General features: G+C 50.5%; 1 protein-coding gene across 1 annotated transcript; it reads left to right on the top strand.

Moving 5' to 3' along the window:
• Positions 1-1,154: 1,154 nt before the first annotated feature.
• LOC121936872 (BTB/POZ domain-containing protein KCTD12-like) lies at positions 1,155-10,740 on the top strand. The gene is made up of 2 exons (XM_042479550.1): positions 1,155-1,360; positions 6,860-10,740. The coding sequence occupies exon 2, from the start codon at positions 6,884-6,886 to the stop codon at positions 7,763-7,765; it is 882 nt and encodes a 293-aa protein (XP_042335484.1). The 5' UTR covers positions 1,155-1,360; positions 6,860-6,883; the 3' UTR covers positions 7,766-10,740.
• Positions 10,741-17,314: the final 6,574 nt, after the last annotated feature.

The raw sequence follows: 17,314 nt of genomic DNA, 5'->3' as shown, positions 1-17,314 counted from the left end.
AAGCCAGGTGTCCTCCACTCCAGACGTGGCCAAGAGAGTGTGACCTCCCAGTAAAGCCATGGCGAAGGGGGCCAGAGGATGTGCCAGATTCAGAGCCATGCATGACGACTTAGTGCTCCTCGACCAAGGACTGAACTTCGAACTGCTCCCAGAAGTAAGAAGTGATAAGAATAGAAGTAAAAAACAGTGCTCCGGGTGAATATGACGCTGGGATGACGCAGTGGGCAAACTTCTGACTTGGTCCTGACAAGAGTCTTGTTTTCATGTGGATCTAACTCAGGGCTGGACCAAGAGTGGGGCCAGAGGCCATGGAGGATCTGGACCCACAGAGCGCTCTTTTCTCGGCCACCTTGACCATCACGGCTGCCCCATGGCACAAGGTCTGTGGGTGCGTACATCTCCCAGCCCAGGTTCTCCAAAGGTCATGGAGTGGTCCGCCAGTGGCCAGCTGTGTCCCCACATCGAGAAAATGCCCCCTCCTGGACCTTGGGAGAACCGTCCTTCAGCCCTTTCTCTCACCTGCTTTCCTCCTTCACCCCTTTCCTCCAGAGACTAGAAACCGAGGCTGGAGGACATCTCTCCCAGGAGTGCTTGGAGGTGAGTTCCTGCATGGCAGAAGAAGGGTCTGGGCTGGGTCTGGGCCCTTCTTGGGATCTCTCCCAACTCTAGGAGGCTGTGGTCCTAAATGTCTCAGTGAAGGAGCGTTTGGCTGGAAGGGGGACAGTTCTGGGTCAATGGACTATTGCACAAAACACTGGGGACCATTGGCCTATAGAAGGATCATTGCAGGACACTTGCCCATAGGGAATCATGGGGGAAGAGTTGCCCATAGAGAATTGCTGGGGAGGCTTGCCCAAAGCATAGGGAAGCCTTGCCTATAGGGATAACATTGGGGAAGAGTTGCCCATAGAGAGCCATGGGGGATCCTTGCCCATAGGGAACCAGAGGGGATCTTGGGCCAAAGGTTGCCAGTGCGGCTCTCTGTGCCAGCCCTGCTGCCCTGGGCCTGGGCCATCCCCTCCTCCTCCTCCCGAAGGAGAAAGAGGGAAGGAGGGAAGGCAGGAGGAGGAGGAGGAGGAGGCAGTCAGGGCCTCCTCCTCGGATAAAAGCCCGGCAGCGAAGGGCTGGAGAATCACAGCTGGCTGCAGGGCCTCTCTCTCGCTCTCTCTCTGCCCCGGAGGAAGGAAGCAAAGAAGGACGGAGGGGGTCGGAGCCCTTGGCCCGTGGATGCCCGGCAGCAGCAGCAGCAGCAGCAGCAGCAGCACAGCAGCAGGAGGCAGGGGAAGAGGGGGCCCCGCGGGGCCGGGGCATCCTCCGCCTGGCATGAGAGCCAGCTGCTGAGCCCTCCATCGGCGGAAAGGTAGGAGCCCGGGGGGGGGGGGCTGGGAAGACCACCCCGTCTCAAAGGGGGGCTCCAGACAAGAGAGGCGGAATTGGAGGGCGACCCCTTGGGCCCCCCTCTTCTTCCTGGCCCCGATCCCTAAAGAGAGAGAGGCAGGGAGGGAGGGAGGGAGGGAGGGGGGCTTCTTCAGGGCTTGATCCGTCCCAGGCGAGTCGGGAACGGGTGGGCTCCCATTGCCAGGGGCTCCTTCCCCCAAATCCCCAGCCGGCCCCCGAAACTCTTTGCCTTTCCTTGCCCTGCCTCCTCCTCCTCCTCCTCGACTGCCTTTCCTTCCGTCCCCTGCCTTTCTTCAAACGGTGCTCGGGAGCCATGTCTTGCCTTCCTCCTCCTCCGGAGCCTTTCCTTTCTCAGCCTCGGAGCCTGGCCCCCTCCCGGCCCTGGAAGGAAGCCCCTCTTCTCCCCAAAGATCCAGGGCCTGGGTCTATCGGGGGTCTCTTTTGGGGAGGGGGAGGAGGGGTCTCCAGGGGGGATCGGGTCCCCAGGTTGAGTTGGATCTGGGCCCTTTGCCAGCCCCTTGCCATCTTTGCAGAAAGAGGGTTGGGTGCCCAAGAGGAAGGCAAGGCAGAGAGGGCACTGGGGGCATGTTGGGGGGGGAGGACAGGGAGACCCATAGCAGACCTAAAGGGTCCCAGAGGGAGACCTTTCTAGGGCCAAAAGGCAGGAGGGGTCTCCTTTGGGTCCCCCCAGGTTTTCTGGGCCCTACAGAGGCCTCCCTACGGGGTCCTTGGGCTTCTCTTCTTGCAGGGTTGGCATCTCCTTCCTCCTTCTCTTGCCCAAAGGCTTGGAAGATGCAGAGTCTGGGTTTGTTGCGGGCCTTCAAGTGGTTTTCAGCTTATGGCCAACCTTAAGGCAAACCTATCTGGGGTTTTACCTGGCCAGGATTGCTCAGAGGAGGCTGAGAGAGTGTGACTTCTTGCCCAAGGTCACTCAATGGGTTTCAATGGCTGAGCTGGGAATCAAGCCCTGGCCTCCAGAGTCATAGTCCAAGACTCAGAGCCACTACAGCCGCAATGGCCCTAGAGAGCCCAGACGGGGCCAGAAGAAACCCCTCGTTTTTGCACACCTCAAAGCCCCTTCCTTGGGTTGTGGACTTTGGGGCCAGAGATCTGCCTCCAGCCAATGATGCCCCTTAGCTCTTGCCCAGAGAAAGGACCAGGGGTCACTACTTCTAGGTGGACCGACTGGCATGGCTCCAGAGGGCAAGAGAGAGTGACCTCTGGAAGCAATTTGCAGCCCTAGAGAAGCTCCTTACTACAGTACTTGGTGGATGTGTTTGTGTGTGTGTGGCCTCTTACTTAAAAAGTGCTTTTGCTGTCTAGCCATCTGGCGCCGTCTCCGTTGTTGGAGTGACCCAGAGCATACTATATATGAGAGAGGAGTCTTGGTTTGTGCCACCCAAGGGTCCGGGTCCAGAGAGTGTGACCTTTAAAGCCCCTGCAAAAGACCCCTCTGTGCTTCTCTTCCAAGAGCAGACCCTCTCCTCCTCTTCCTCCTCTTCCTCTTCTCTTCCTTCCATGCCAAAAGCCGCTTTCCTTTTGTTTTCATTTCTGGGAGATATATTTCTATCGATTTTGTCAAACCGTTTTTCCAATAGCAGTCGCAGGCTGCGTCTCACGGACAATAAAAAACAGCCCTCAGAAATCATAAGCGCCAAACAGCTTAAGGACAACAAGCGAAAGATGGACGGCGTTGCGACTCTTGGCCATTTTTGTGGCCCTGAGCCAACGCATTTGGAGAGACAGAGAAAAGCAGGAGAAAAGCAGGGTGCCTGGAAAGGAAGGCTTGGCTCCCTCAAAGAACCATTCTTCCCCAACCCAAAGAATTCATAAATTCCTGGCATTGCAGGAGTCGAGACGCTGAAAATCATCCGCGTCTTGAACTTTGATATTTGTTGTCTTCCATGGGTGCTAACTTTGCCTTTTGCCCCTTTCCTCTGGTTGCCTGGACTCCATTTCTAAAGGCTCGGCTGGTAGTTTTCAGTTGCAGCAATGCTTGAAATTTGGGAACTGGAGGAATAATTTATTGGGGGGCAGGATCCTTATTGGCAAGGGTCCTCGTTTTGTTGCTCCACCACGGTCATATCCCTGGCATTCGCCCAAGGAATTTGGACTTGGGATTTGGGTTCCCTGGATCTTGGGTTTTTGGAAAAGGGGCAGATTTGGGGAAGGAAGGAGGGTACTCCTTTTGAATATGGTTACATTGCTATGGCAGCTGTTGGTAAGATCCTCATGGGCGAATGTGGAGGCATCACTAATTTTAGGTAACCACCATTTGCAGAAATGGGCATTTTCTGTCTTTCTTGATGCTAAGGCCTCCAGAAAGGCTGCGCAGTACAAACCGGGTCTCCTTTATCCAGAATGACAAAATCTTAATATCCCGAAATCCAGCGTTCTCCACTTGGGTGGCTGAGATAGTGCCAGCTTTGCTTTCTGATGCTCCGATGTACACACACTTCGTTTCATGCACAGAATGATGAAAAGTATTGTGTATCAGATTAGCTTCAGGCTCTGTGCATAAGGTGTATCTGAAACAGAGATGACCGTCCTGTTGAGACTCGGGTGCCATGCCTCTCTAAGACCTCTCATTATCTCTATGCAAAGATTGCAAAATCTGAAAACGCTCCAAAGTCCCAAACACTTCTGGCCCCAAGCGTTTCGGATAAAGTCAAGTCTAGGAAAGCATGGTCAAGATTTGCAGCCCTATAGGACTCCTTCTGCAGGCAAAGTAGAAAGACCATTAAGGCTACATCCGCACTGCAGAAATGATCCAGTTTGACACCATGTTAACTGCCCTGTCTCAATGCTATACAATTTTGGGAATTGTAGTTTTGTGAAACATTTAGCCTTCTCTGTCAGGGAGCTTTGGTGCCGCAACAAACTACAGTTCCCATAATCCCATAGCATTGAGCCATGGTGGTTAAAGTGACACCAAACTGGATTATTTCTGCAGTGCGGATGCAGCTGTATAGTGAAACAGCAGAAGGGAGCGCATTTGATAATTCCCATAGGGTTTCATTCTGCATTATTAGGGGAGCACTTTCTTTAGTTGCAGAAACTAATTCTGGATTTTGCAGGCCCTCTTGAGCCCACATTTTCCAGCATTGTTCGAAGGGCTTGCAACTGATCTGTATATCGTTTCTTGTGGGTTTTTCAGACTATGTGGCCATGCTCTGGACACTCTTTCTAAGCATTCCTTAAAACTAATACACAGCTTTTTGAGGCTTCATGTTTTGAAGGCCTGGCTGAAAACAAAACATTTCTGCTGCTCTTGCACACCCCTCTAGTTACATTTTTGGTTGCTGCTGAAACAGCGTCCCTTAATCCCTTTGCAAAAACGCCCGCAAGGGACACCGGGCGCATGATCCCTGTCTCTGCGCTGAGGCCAAAGTCCAGGGGGTTGTGTCCATCCCTGGCTGACCACTGCTCTGCTTTTGGCTTGGCTTGGGCCATTGTTCGGTTGGGGAATGGCTGCGTCTGCCCAAAGTGTGGAATTTGCACTTCACAGCATTTCCTTCCATGCTGCAAATCCTGGCTTCTCCTCTTGGCTTAGCTGGACTTAGTTATTGGATATTTTGAGGATAAAATGCCACATCCTGCAACTATTCCCGTTTGGCATCCTGCATCCTAATGCCGGTGGCATTTACACAAGAGGAGTAAATCACTGCCTTGTCTGTTTGTTAATCGGGCAAGTTCTGAGTTGTTAGCAGTGAACGCTGTAGTACTAATAGGATGAGATCATGCCCTCCCTTGTTATGAGACGTCAACTCAACTCTGACTCAGGGCAAGCCTTTCCCCATCGGTTCCTTGGCCAGATTTCTCCAGAGGAAGATAGTCATTGTCTCCTTCTGAGGCTGGGTTTCCACGACTGAGTAGGGATTTGAACCCAAAGTCCTAGTCCAGCCATTAAACCATATGGACTCTATTAGGGAAAAAGGTGTTCTCTAGGTAATGCTTGTTTTTCCCCTGGGGATATTTGCCACTACCTTCCTCTGAGGCCAAAGGGTGGACCTACCCAAAGTCACCCAGACAGTTTCAGGGATTGTCTTGAGTGGAGATTCGAACCTTGGTCTCCTGAAGTCCTGGTCTGGCATGCAATCTGTTATATCCAACTGGCTCTCTTAAGCCTTCACATGGACTCTAATTTATGGTGACGCAACCCTAGGATTTTCTCGGCCGGAGGAGGGTTGCCATTGCTTTCCCCTGAGGCAGAGAGTGTGTGACTTGCCAAAGGTCAGCCAGTGGGTTTCATTGTCGAGCCAGGAATTGAACCCAGAGTCCTAGTCCAATACTCAAACCATTCAACTCCATTTGCTCTTTTGATGCCATCTGTGCTGTGACCTCATGGCATGCTGCCTTCAGAGGCGAGCCAGAGAAGGGAAAGGACCCCAAATCCTTTGGGGGTGCAGGATGGAGCAGGCTGCAACGGTCTTTGCTCTGGCCATACTGCAAATCCTGCTCTGATTCAGCCAGAATGCAAAGCACCTGGCTCTCCCTCTGCAGTGGCTTCGGCGCATGGGATGCAAAGGGAGGGAAACATCGGAGTAGTATCTCTTCCCAGGGCTCCCTCTTAGTGGCTGCACCCAGGTATTGTTGACCATGCAGGTCCCAATCTGGAAACAGTAATAAGATGTTATGATGGTGGGTTGGGTTGGTGGGGGAGAGCTGTGTCCACGTTTCCAAGAGACTTTAACCACTGGCGCTACTTTAATCCTTTGTTATGGCTAGTAAATGAGGAGGGCAACTGCAAACCCCCTCCAGACAAACCTTTCCAAGAAAACCCCCATGAGAGGCTCACCTTAGTGTTGCCATAAGTTGCAAAGGACTTGAAGGCACACCACAGAAACCACCGACTAAATCAGAGGCTGCTTCAGGGTGGTCCTAAACCTTGCAGAGCTGCTTGATGTTTAAAAATGGAATTGCCAAAAATGAGCAGGAGCCTTTCTTTTGAAAAAGAGTTTTTTTCAAAATAAAATAAAATACAGATTGCTATATTAAATTGCAAATGGCAGCTATATTGCAGCACGTTAACAGAGGCATTCTCCCTTCTCTCATGTCACTGGTGATGATGGAGGCAAATTCAGTTTACTAGAGCCTGGGGAAGTTACCTTTATGGACTACAACCCCCATAATCATCTTGACCATCTGTTATGATGCCTTGACATCCTGGGAGTTGTAGTACCAGTAGCCTTCAGAGGACATGGGCAGCTTGGATCTCGAGGAGAGTTACTCCTCTGTTGCTAATGGATCTGAAATGTGATCAGGTGGGTTTTACAACCTTTGTTTCCAAGTCTCCACATAGACTCTGCCAGCATTGCTTTTCCTCTGACCGTTTTAACTGACAATCAAAACAACATCCCAAAGCAAAATGTAGGCCTGTGACTCTTACATCATTGTTTTGTGCTTTCTAAAAATTGCTGTTGTGAGGTTAACATCTCTTTGGCTCTTCTTTCTCTCGCAGGTGGGGAGGAGGAAGGGACCAACGATGGCCTTGGCGGACAACGCAGGTTGTGCCAAACCCACGGAGGACATGGTTTTCCCGGAGATCGTGGAGCTGAACGTGGGCGGCCAGGTCTACATCACGCGCCACAGCACCCTGGTCAGCATCCCAGGCTCCTTGCTCTGGGAGATGTTCACTCAGAAGAGCAGCCGGTCCTTGGCCCGGGACAGCCGGGGGCGCTTCTTCGTGGACCGGGACGGCTTCCTCTTCCGCTATATCCTGGACTTCATGCGAGACCAGGAGCTTGTCCTTCCAGAACACTTTCCCGAACGGGGCCGGCTCCAGCGGGAGGCGGAATACTTCAAGCTGCCGGAGCTGGTCAAGTCCTTGGCCCCGAAGATCAGCAAGCAGAACTCCATTGGGGACGAGCCTTGCCAGAGCGACCCTGAGGAGCTCTCCCCAAGCATTGACATGGCTCGAAACCTGGTGGCGGTCGGGGCGGCCCTCGGGGGCCAAGCAGGAGGCTCTGCGGCCCCCATGGTGGCAGGCAGCTCCGGCCAAGACCTCCGGCGGTCGGGCTTCATCACCATTGGCTACCGGGGCTCCTACACCTTGGGCCGAGACAGCCAAACGGACGCCAAGTTCCGCCGCGTGGCCCGGATTATGGTGTGCGGCAAGACCTCCCTGGCCAAAGAAGTCTTTGGGGAGACCTTGAACGAGAGCAGGGACCCCGACCGGCCGCCAGAGCGTTACACATCCCGCTACTACCTCAAATTCACCTTCCTGGAGCAGGCCTTTGACAAACTGGCTGACGCAGGCTTCCACATGGTGGCTTGCAACTCCACGGGGACCTGCGCATTTGCCCACGAACAGACGGATGACAAGATCTGGACCTCTTACACCGAATATGTTTTCTACCGTGAGTGACACTTTAAACCAAAAACAACCCACCCATCCCTTGAACAAAACCTTGCCCTGAAAGGCAGTTTCCCCTTCGACCGATCCTCTCTCTAGAACCCAGGCACCGTTGAACCCTCGAAACTTGGACCTCCTCTCCTCCCTCGCTTTCCAAACTGTGAACCCTCTTGGCTTCTCCTGAACCAGACCGACCCTTCCTCCCAACAGTAGTGCACAGCTTTTCCCTGGATTGTGGATGCGGACGCTGTTGTGTGTGTCTCTGTCGGGATCCGGCGGTGGCGGGGAGATTTCTGTCCTGGGTTGTGTGGGGAGGGATAATCTGCCAGTATTAACCAGCAATGCAACATTTTGGGGTGCATTGGGATGGGATGGGCACTCATGCTGTGCAGCTGTCGCTCGTTGCTCTTTGCCTGCGCGGGCCGCATTTGCTTAGGCCTGCGCTAAGGGATTTTGGGGGGAAGGATCTTGCTTGGTGGAGCTGGCAGGAGTTGACCAAAAGAGCAAAAAGTTTAGAGATCCTCCCTAGATATTCCCAATAGCCTCAGTTAAGCAGCTTAGTGCATAGACTGCCAGGACGCGAGAGCACATGCCTTCCTCCCGTGTGATTGTTGCCCCATCTCTCCTGTCATATGCAATGGCATCCCACCCTTTCCACCTGAACTACATCTCCCTGGTTTGGGAAGGCCCATCGTCCTGGATACGGTGGTCCTGCATTGCACCCAGACAGTCCCAGTTTGGGCGGCCTGCTCTCTCTTGTTCAAAGAATTCTAGGTAGGATGGTGTGCATGTGTCTGAGGAAGAACCTTTGGGTCCTGGGAGGCAGTAGTGACCAGTGGCTTACCTGTCTGTGGGATGCTGAATTGGCTTTGGGCCTTAGTAGGAACTATCCAAGGTGAAATGAACCCTCTCCTCCCAAATAGGTCGAGAATGTCTTATAGCTTCTTTTAAGTTCATACTAAACTGCAGAGTGGCTTCACAGAAACACACATACACACACCATCGAGACGGAAGCTATCAGCTGCAATTGTTGGGTTGGTGGTGTAAGTGCAAAGAATACTGAACTAAGTGTGCCTGTGGCCTGACACCATAGAAAATGGGATATGCAGAAGATGGTGGGGATACCCAGCAGAGCCAGACATGGCGAAATGAGCCAACTGCAACTTCTGGTATCTCTGATTTGGAAAGAGAAGGATTTGGGGTGTTTCAAGGTACATAGGATTGCATTCTCCCTTCTCTTGTGTCAGGCTCATTGAAGAGGTGGCCAGGAGGGAGAGGTCCTTAGCCATTCACCCAACAACCACTTCTCCCTAGAGCTTGGAGGCATTACTATTTGGGACTACTGTGCCCAGATTCTGCCAGCCATCATGGTCTCATGTATCCGACTGCTGACCCAGATGAAAAGGGCTGAAGCCATGGGGAGGGAGGTTTCATAGGTAGTCCTGTTCCTCTGCAAGATGCAGTTTCTCTGTCTTATGAGCTGTCACATGAAGATCTCACCTGGAAACCATGCGAGGGCTGATGAGAGAGCCAGAGTTTTTGGATGCCGGTCCAAAGGGCAAATGCAATCCTGTGTAGGAAACTCACTGGCCTCTCCTTCCAGCTCTTGCATAACCTTCCTATCCCAAAGAAGGGAAAGCAGCAGCCAGACACCATTAACTGGGATTAGCATTGTTCACCCAATCTTTGATTGATTATCAGATTATGGGGAGTCGAGGGAGAGGAGAAATCCACTTGCATTTGTCTGATCGTTGGCCCCCCAGATGTGATGTTGGGTTGGCTGTTCCTACGTTCATCCTCCTTTGGAACTCTCACCTATTTTAGCTGGGGGAATTCAGGAGTTTTGGACCCCTAAAAGCCGGTCTCCAGAGACCACCTTCCATGTCAATAGGGCAGTCAATCCATTCCAGGTTCCAGTCCAAACCTTAAAGAAGCTATAACCTGTTGCAAGGCTAGGGTTCCGTAACCTGGAGAACTGGCCCTATAATAACCATCATTAGAGGCAAGTAAGGAAAAAGCTGATTTGGGGATGTGGGAGAGGTACACAAGTGTGTGTGTGTGTGTGTGTGTGTGTGTGTGTGTGTGTGTGTGATCTGAAGGGGCCAAGACCCTCATGCCTGCTATGTCTTTGTAATGCAGACCTTCCAGGTCTTTCTGCGTGCTTAGCAAATGAAAGAGGATCTCTGAAGCTCTTGAGATCCTCCTTGGCTAGTACCCCACTTATCACTGTGGCCATGTGCCTCTTGGGATGCCCTTGTGCAGAAGGGAAAGGAGCACCAGACCGCCTCCAATGCCACCATCATGGCTTCCCTGATGGTTTTCAATGGTCCAGTGCCTCTGAACATGGAGGTCCTACACAATCATTATTGGGAAATGGATCACAACGGGGGTGGCTTCCCAGATGCGGTTTTGTAACGCAGAACATCTCCCTGGGTGGCTCTTAAGAAAAAGCCATCTTTGCTTTTTGTTCGGGGTGAGAAGAGGGATTTGGGGTCATGTACAGAAGTGGGCGCATAGCTCCGCATCCACGCAGGTGGGCTGTGGGGATGTACCTGGGGTGGGTTTTAGGGAACATGAGCGGCCCCTTGGAGAGCCCTTCCCCTGAGATGTAAGCATTAGCGCCTTTTAGATAGTTTTCACTGTAGAGTAGGAAGGAAAGGCCATACATACCGAGTGATGTAGAAGTCCCTGGCTTTTCACAAAAGCTGGCTTGCGTTCTGCAGCAGTAAGCGACGTTTCCAGCATTAGGACGACTTCTTCTTTTTTTGAATTCACAAGAAGGGCAGGGAGGGTTTTAAAAAAAACCATTTTGCCCCCCAAACTTTGGCAGCAACTTTTTCAAAACAGACTCTTTCTTATCTGTATAGCACCGCACTGTGTATTTATGGGCCGGAGGGTGGGATCGGGGAGGGGGAGATAGCGCTGGCCGGCTGATGCTTTCGCAAGCCTTGGGAGACGCCATGTAATAAAGGAACGACAAAACTAGAGCCACGTTCTCTCCTCTTGCTTTTTCCCTCTTTGGGGGCGAGGAAAAGAGAAAGAAAACCCCTTCTCCTCACCCCCACATTGTGGCTTTAGCATCCCTGCATAAACTGTTGCCATCTTTGTGAGATGGAAACCACTGAGCCAGAAATGCTTTGCAGGAATGACTGGCATGCGGACACTCCCCTCCCTCGCCTTGCAAAATATTTGCAGAGATTGTGCTCTTCTCCTTCCAAAGTGGACCGAAAAGCCTTGCATAAACCAAAGCTTAGGGCATGATGTTCTGGAAGGCCCATAAGAAGCGTTCTGCCACATGCGCAAAAGTGTACCATATGTCTTCATTTTCAGGCTGGCAGAGATGAAATGGTCACAGATGCCTCAGAGGAAGGAGATTTCGGCAAGAGAGGCCAGGTGAAGGACTGGATGGCTTGGCAAATAGAGAAGCCCTAGGAAGGTGGTGCCATTCAAAGCATTAAAATGGAGGGTGGGGAAAACGCTATTAATAATACTTAGTGTTCCCACCGTACCTTTTGGACCAAAGGAACTACAAGTACAAGTTAAATACAAGTATTTAACACGAAAAGAAAAGCGTATTCAATGAAGCAGCCTAATTGAAAAACGATCGACCAACTGAGCAGTTCTCTTAAAAGCAAACAGCAAGGAGAAGCGACGTAGGAGCTAAGTCTCTCCTTGGCCTCATTCCCACTTACAAAAAAAGCAGTTTGTGATCCGAATCAATGGATCGATTCGACAACGGAGTGTGGTTCACACTACATTTGCCCTGGTCGCATTTTCCCCCTTCAAAAATAACCCACCTGTGGTTCAGATTCACGAATGAATTGGTTCAAAACGGACCTGCTCCGGCCGAGAGAAGGGTGGTTCTGCAGCCTTGAACTGAATAAAGACCTCCTGCATCAGACAAAAGTGTCCAGCCGCTTCCATAGGGAATGTGTGTCTGCAAAAGACGCTTCCAGGCTCTTGGCCCAAGTGCTTCCTGTGCCCCTGAGCAGCAACAGAGTGCCTTTCCTTTTATGATTACCAAATGATGGATTGCAAGCGGCCCCATCTTCCCAAGCCAGAAAGAAGGGCGAGGGGCAGGTTTGCCAAGTTCATAGCTCTTTCCACACAAGAATCCAGAAGGTTGAAGGGACAGGTCTGCTTATGCCATGGAGCCCAGCCATGGCTGGTGGAAGCGAGGTTGGGGTGGCCCCAAGATTTAATGCCGAGGGTGCAAGTTGCAATGGCTCCATGAACAGGTCCAGGCCAATGCATGGGGTGCGGATCTGGGGGGCAGCTTTCTCGATCCTGGACCCTTTCCTTTCAACCAAGGTAAAGCTGAGGTTATTATGTTGGCCATGTTTCCATTTAGCAACAGTCAAAGAAACTCACATAACACAATGCACTCAATACTAGGGCACCATATATATATATATATGACCAAGGCAGTTGGTTAAGCCCACCAATTTGTAAGAATTGTAAAGCGGGAAGTCCACTTGTCCGGTTACCATTTTTCAGACACTTTGGCAGAATGGGTGAGATATACTGGGGCAAGAATGCAACCAGATGCCATTTGGAGTGCATCTCCCATCAGCTCAAGCCATCTTCAGTAGTTATGGGAAGTGTAGTCCAGCAACATTGGGAGAGACGTGTGTTCTGCTGTATTGACAAAAATACATCATTAGAAAAAACTACACCAATTCCGCCTGCAAAGTAAGCCAAGCTCTCATGCTGAATGAATCATACTAATCCAAACAAGTTTCCGTAAAGGCTGCCTATCGCCATCTCTCTCGTTCTCAGTTGCCACTTTTGGGGAAGGGCTGGGAGTCATGCAGAATGCCAAAACCCTCCCAGCTTTTGGAAGAAGGGCCTGGTTCACCCTAGCCGTCTCCAAAGCTTATGTGAGGCATTGACTGAGATCCTGTTGGGGTCTTATGCATCCATGGACATTTTTGTCTCATGCAGAGCCACCATACTCAGCTATAGTCGTGAAAGTAGGGTTGAGCTTGAGGCACATAGGACTACACATGCACATTGTGTTGTGCACTGAGCTTTACACTGTTGCTATTCAACAAAAGGATTGCACAAATCAGGGTGTAGCTCCTCATGTAAAGACTGAAGTCAAGCAGCTCTGGTTTAGTCTCTTGGCCACATCTGTATGTCTCTGTTCCAGAGATCAGCCACAGATGCAGGCAAAACATCAGGAATAAACTCTTCCAGAACGCAGCCACATAACCCAAAACCCCACAAAAAACAATGCTTTGTTAGATTATCTTGCAGGGCTTTGGGGGGGGGAATGCTGCCCCCTTATCCCCCAGATAGTTTGAATTAGCTTGGGACAGTGGTCCCCAAACCTTGGTCCTCCAGCTGCTTTGGACTCCAGTTGCCAGAAACCCCAGCCAGTTTGGCCCACAGTCAAGGATTCTTGGAACTGAAGTCCAAAACACCCGGTGGACCAAAATTTGAGGACCACTGGTTTGGGAATAATAACACACAAGGATGTTTCTGCAATCCAGTGGCCAGAAGAGACACTGAATTGTGCTGGAAAAGAATGAGAGTCTTTTCTGAGAAAGACTCCACCCAAAAGAGGCACCATCCAAGAATAAGTCACCGTCTCTGTGGTTACACTTTGTAGAACTCCATTTGTGCAACTATGAGCTCAGCGTCTCTGTTGTGCAATGTGTAAAAAAGCATTACTGTCTGCAGAAGGGGACTTGTGTGTGTTGTGACACCGACATGGATATATGGCCAATACTTGCAGCCAGGGCCATCTATTTAAAGGTGATGCTTTTGCCAGCTGGAACAGCCCAGACATCTTGAATTTTGGGTATGGCAGGTGGTGGCAGTGGCACCATGCTTGGAACAAAATTGTTCCCAAATTTCATCCCCTCCTGGGTCACTGTTCAGTTTGGCCCTCCTGGCAAGGTGAGTCTGGATAGAGATGCAACTCAGTGTTGAGTGATGCTCCACCAGGCACCAGATGGGAGACCTTTGGTCCTCCATGCATGCAAAACTAGCACTCCTTTGCCATTGGCCATGCTGGGAGATGAAGCTGAGCCACATCTGGAGGAACAAAGTTTCCCCGCCGCAGATATCATGCAACAACCACATAGTTATTCTGTGATCCATGGTTCCATTTTGGACAGGAGCAAAAGGAAAAGAGATGCAGGAGCAGAACAAAAAAAAAACAAGTGTAGGCACCAATGGACCTTCCTGCCTGGCCTCCAGAGGAAACACCATTCATGCAAAGCACCCAGCCATTTGATCATTTGGGAACTGAAGTCAAGGGCTTCCATGACCGGCATAGTTTTTTGTGGGTTTGGATTAGCTGCCCAAAAGACGAACTTCTCCATGTTCTGGGAGAGAGACAGTTGCTGGACGCAAGCCCTCCCCAGGTGACTTTTTGTGGTCAGGGAAGGAAGAAAGCTTGCATTCATTCCCATGCCATCACCCCCTTCCCTCTCCACCCGCCTGGACCTTCTCTTCCTAATATATGGCCAGTCCATCAGGACTCCTCCATCGGATGCAGGAACAGACAGAAAAGACTCTGAATCTGGAGCCCAGCTGTGCTTCAACCTCCTGAAGGCCTTTCCTGCCACTAATTCCTCCCAGCTGCAAAGAGCTGGCTGCATTCCCTGCTTGGAGCGGCCTTCAATGCATTTAAATGCATTCCGCAGCAGCCTGGAAGCTATCTGCCCTTCCTTCATTTCATCTCCCAAAATGAGACCCATTTTTCTCTCCATCCATTTATAGTTCTTGAGTGCCAGGAACAAGGGAACACAGAGGGATTCGAGAAGAACGCAGCCCCACACTTCACAGGCCCAATGCACAACTTGGGTGTGGGCACCAACGGACCTTCCTGCCTGGCCTCCGAAGGAAACACCATTCATGCAAACCATTAGATCACTTGGCAATCCATATCAAAGCATGACTTTCACTGGTCCAAGGAATGGGTTACTAGTAAAAACATGTGCAAAGTTAAGAAATTCTCATCATACAAAACTCAGGAGGAAGGAAATTGTGGGAAGGAGGAGGAGAAGGGAGAGGCAGTGTTGTGTAGTGGTTTGGATACTGGACTAGGACCCCTGAGACCAGGGTTCAAATCTCTGTTCATCCATAGAAAACCCCTGGGAGACCTTGGGCAAGTCACACTCCCTCAGCCTTAGAGGGAGGCAATGGCAGCAAACCTGCTAAGAAAACCCTCAGATAGGGTTGCCATAACATGGAGATAACTGGGAAGTTCACAACAGCAATAACAACCACTTTTCACTAATTTTCAAAAGAACGTGCAAATATTAATATATAAATGCAGTGCAGAAATATCTGCCACCTCCATAGTGGGGAGAGAAGGATTGAGAGCAGCCTTCTTTGCATGCGGAGATGAAATCTTTGCAAATTTGCAGCCTTCCTCCCAAATAACCTTTACTGTCAGATGCTGGCCTGAGCCGCTGAAAAGGGAAGCCAAAAGACGGAGCTCAGCGTTTTGAGCCCCTGGCTGTGGGTTTGGGGCTTCCTTTTTGGAGCAGAAGTTGCAGCACATCCTCCGCCCGGATCAATGGGGAAAGCAAGTTGCATGCCCCAACAAGCCCTCTCTTTCTCCCCTTCAAAATGCTCCAGAGCGAGCCAGGCTTGTGACCCACGCATGACAACTGATGCGCAGAATGTACAAGAAGAAGGGAGCTCTAGAAAACGGAAGTTTCATTTGCAAGGAAATGCTCTTTTTAGAAGGTCTTCTGCATTCAGAAGGATCCCTCTGCAGAATAATTTCTCCACCAAATTTCAGGATGCATGAATATTGGGACAGTACTGCGGGAGAGCACACATTTGCCTCTACTTGTTGTTGTTGTTGTTGTTGTTGTTGTTGTGTGCCTCCAAGTCATTTCTGACTCATGCCGACCCTAAGGCAATCCTATCTATCCTGGGGTTTTCTTGGCAAGAATAGTTCAGAGAAGGTTTGCCATTGACTCCTCCTGAATCTGAGAGTATGTGACTTATCCAAGGAAAGCCCAATGGGTTTTATGGCTGAGATGGGAATTGAACCCTGGCCTCCAAAGCCATAATCCAACACTCAAACCAACACATCACACTGGAAATGTTTCACCCTTTGCATGTGTGGGCAACACAAATGAACATATGTGTCCCTGCTCCAAGTTCTGGCTCACAAGGCAGGTGATTTTGGCTTGCATTGTGGCAAGTCTGATGCTCCCCAGGGCTCCCTGTTTTGCAAAAGGACCGCTCCAAAGGACGGGTTGTGAACACACCACAATTTGGAGGCCAATTTGGCCAGATCTTGCTTCTTGAAAGGAGGAGGAGGTTCCTGGTGTCAGGCATTTCCAAGCTAAACCAGGGCCTCTGTTTTACGTCAAAGAAACTGGGCCCATGGGGGTCAGCCAGAGTTCATCTGTCGCCCGTGATTCACTTTCGGATCCTGCGTCCCAGACAAGGAGCCAAGCAGGAGAACGCTCACTTGTTTGCATTGGCTGCGGCCTGGCCTTTCTTTTCATTTATCCTTCTTGCTGGAACATTTTGGGCTCAGACTGGGGTCACAGAATGAAAGGCATTTGGTGTGCAACCTGGCTTTGCAAAGACATCTGAAAATGGATGGCAGACAAAGAGCTGCTGGAGAGTTTGGACTTCTCTGTTTATCCAAGGATTGCACATAAGAAACCGCTTTCTGTCTGGAAGAGCAGCTGTGGCTTGGGAGCATCTTTTCCTTTGCAAACAGTGTGATCTTTGGAGAGGAGAGGATGGTTTATTTCTTCTCTGTGGGGCTCAGCAAGGAGGAAAGGGAAATGGTTGCCCCACCTTTGGGTCTTCACTTAAGCCTTTCCACGTTCTAATGGGGTATGGCTGGCAAGGCAAATGCACAGCTTAGCATCAGGCAGAGTATTTTTGCCAACAAAAGCCAGGTACTGTCAGTGATATTTCAGAGGAAGGGACTGCCAAAAAACACCTCCGAGGGTTCAAAAAAGCTCTCTGAAATTCATTCCAGGAGTCGCCATAAGTCAACAGGCAGCTTGAAAAGGCATACAAAGCAAATGTATTCCCTATACTATTGCCATGATTGTGAATGCATAGGGATCACTTGCAGATTCACAACTGTGTAAATTTCAGCCGTTGTTTCTTGTGCAAGAAAGATGATTTCTGCACAGGAAACATGCTGCCCCTGCAAAAACAGACTAATAACAAATGTTTTACTCCGCACAGTAATTCCTTAAGCATACTTTGGGACGTTTGAATGAGACAGTGCAGTGTAGTGGTTTGAGTGTTGGGCTGCAACTCTGGAGGCCAGGGTTAGATTCCCAGCTCAGCCATGAAATCCAATGGACAGATCACACTCTCTCAGCCTCAGCAGAAGACAATGGCAAACCTCCTCTGAGCAAATCTTGCCAAGAAAACCCCATGAAAGGTTAGCCATAAGTCAGAAATGATGTGAAGGCACACAGCAACAACTACAGCCATTATTTCACCTTGTTTTTGAGGACGAAACATCCTTAAGACACACTCTGTGGCCAAGGCATTGGGTCGAGTTTGGGAACTTGTTGTATTTCCCTGCGTCCCCTAATTTTCCTTCGATCACGT

This window comes from Sceloporus undulatus, chromosome 7 (genome assembly GCF_019175285.1).
Source record: "Sceloporus undulatus isolate JIND9_A2432 ecotype Alabama chromosome 7, SceUnd_v1.1, whole genome shotgun sequence".
In the NCBI taxonomy this organism is placed as follows: Eukaryota; Metazoa; Chordata; class Lepidosauria; order Squamata; family Phrynosomatidae; genus Sceloporus; species Sceloporus undulatus.
Note: the sequence above shows the minus strand (reverse complement) of the source record. Positions and strands in the feature narration are given on the sequence as shown.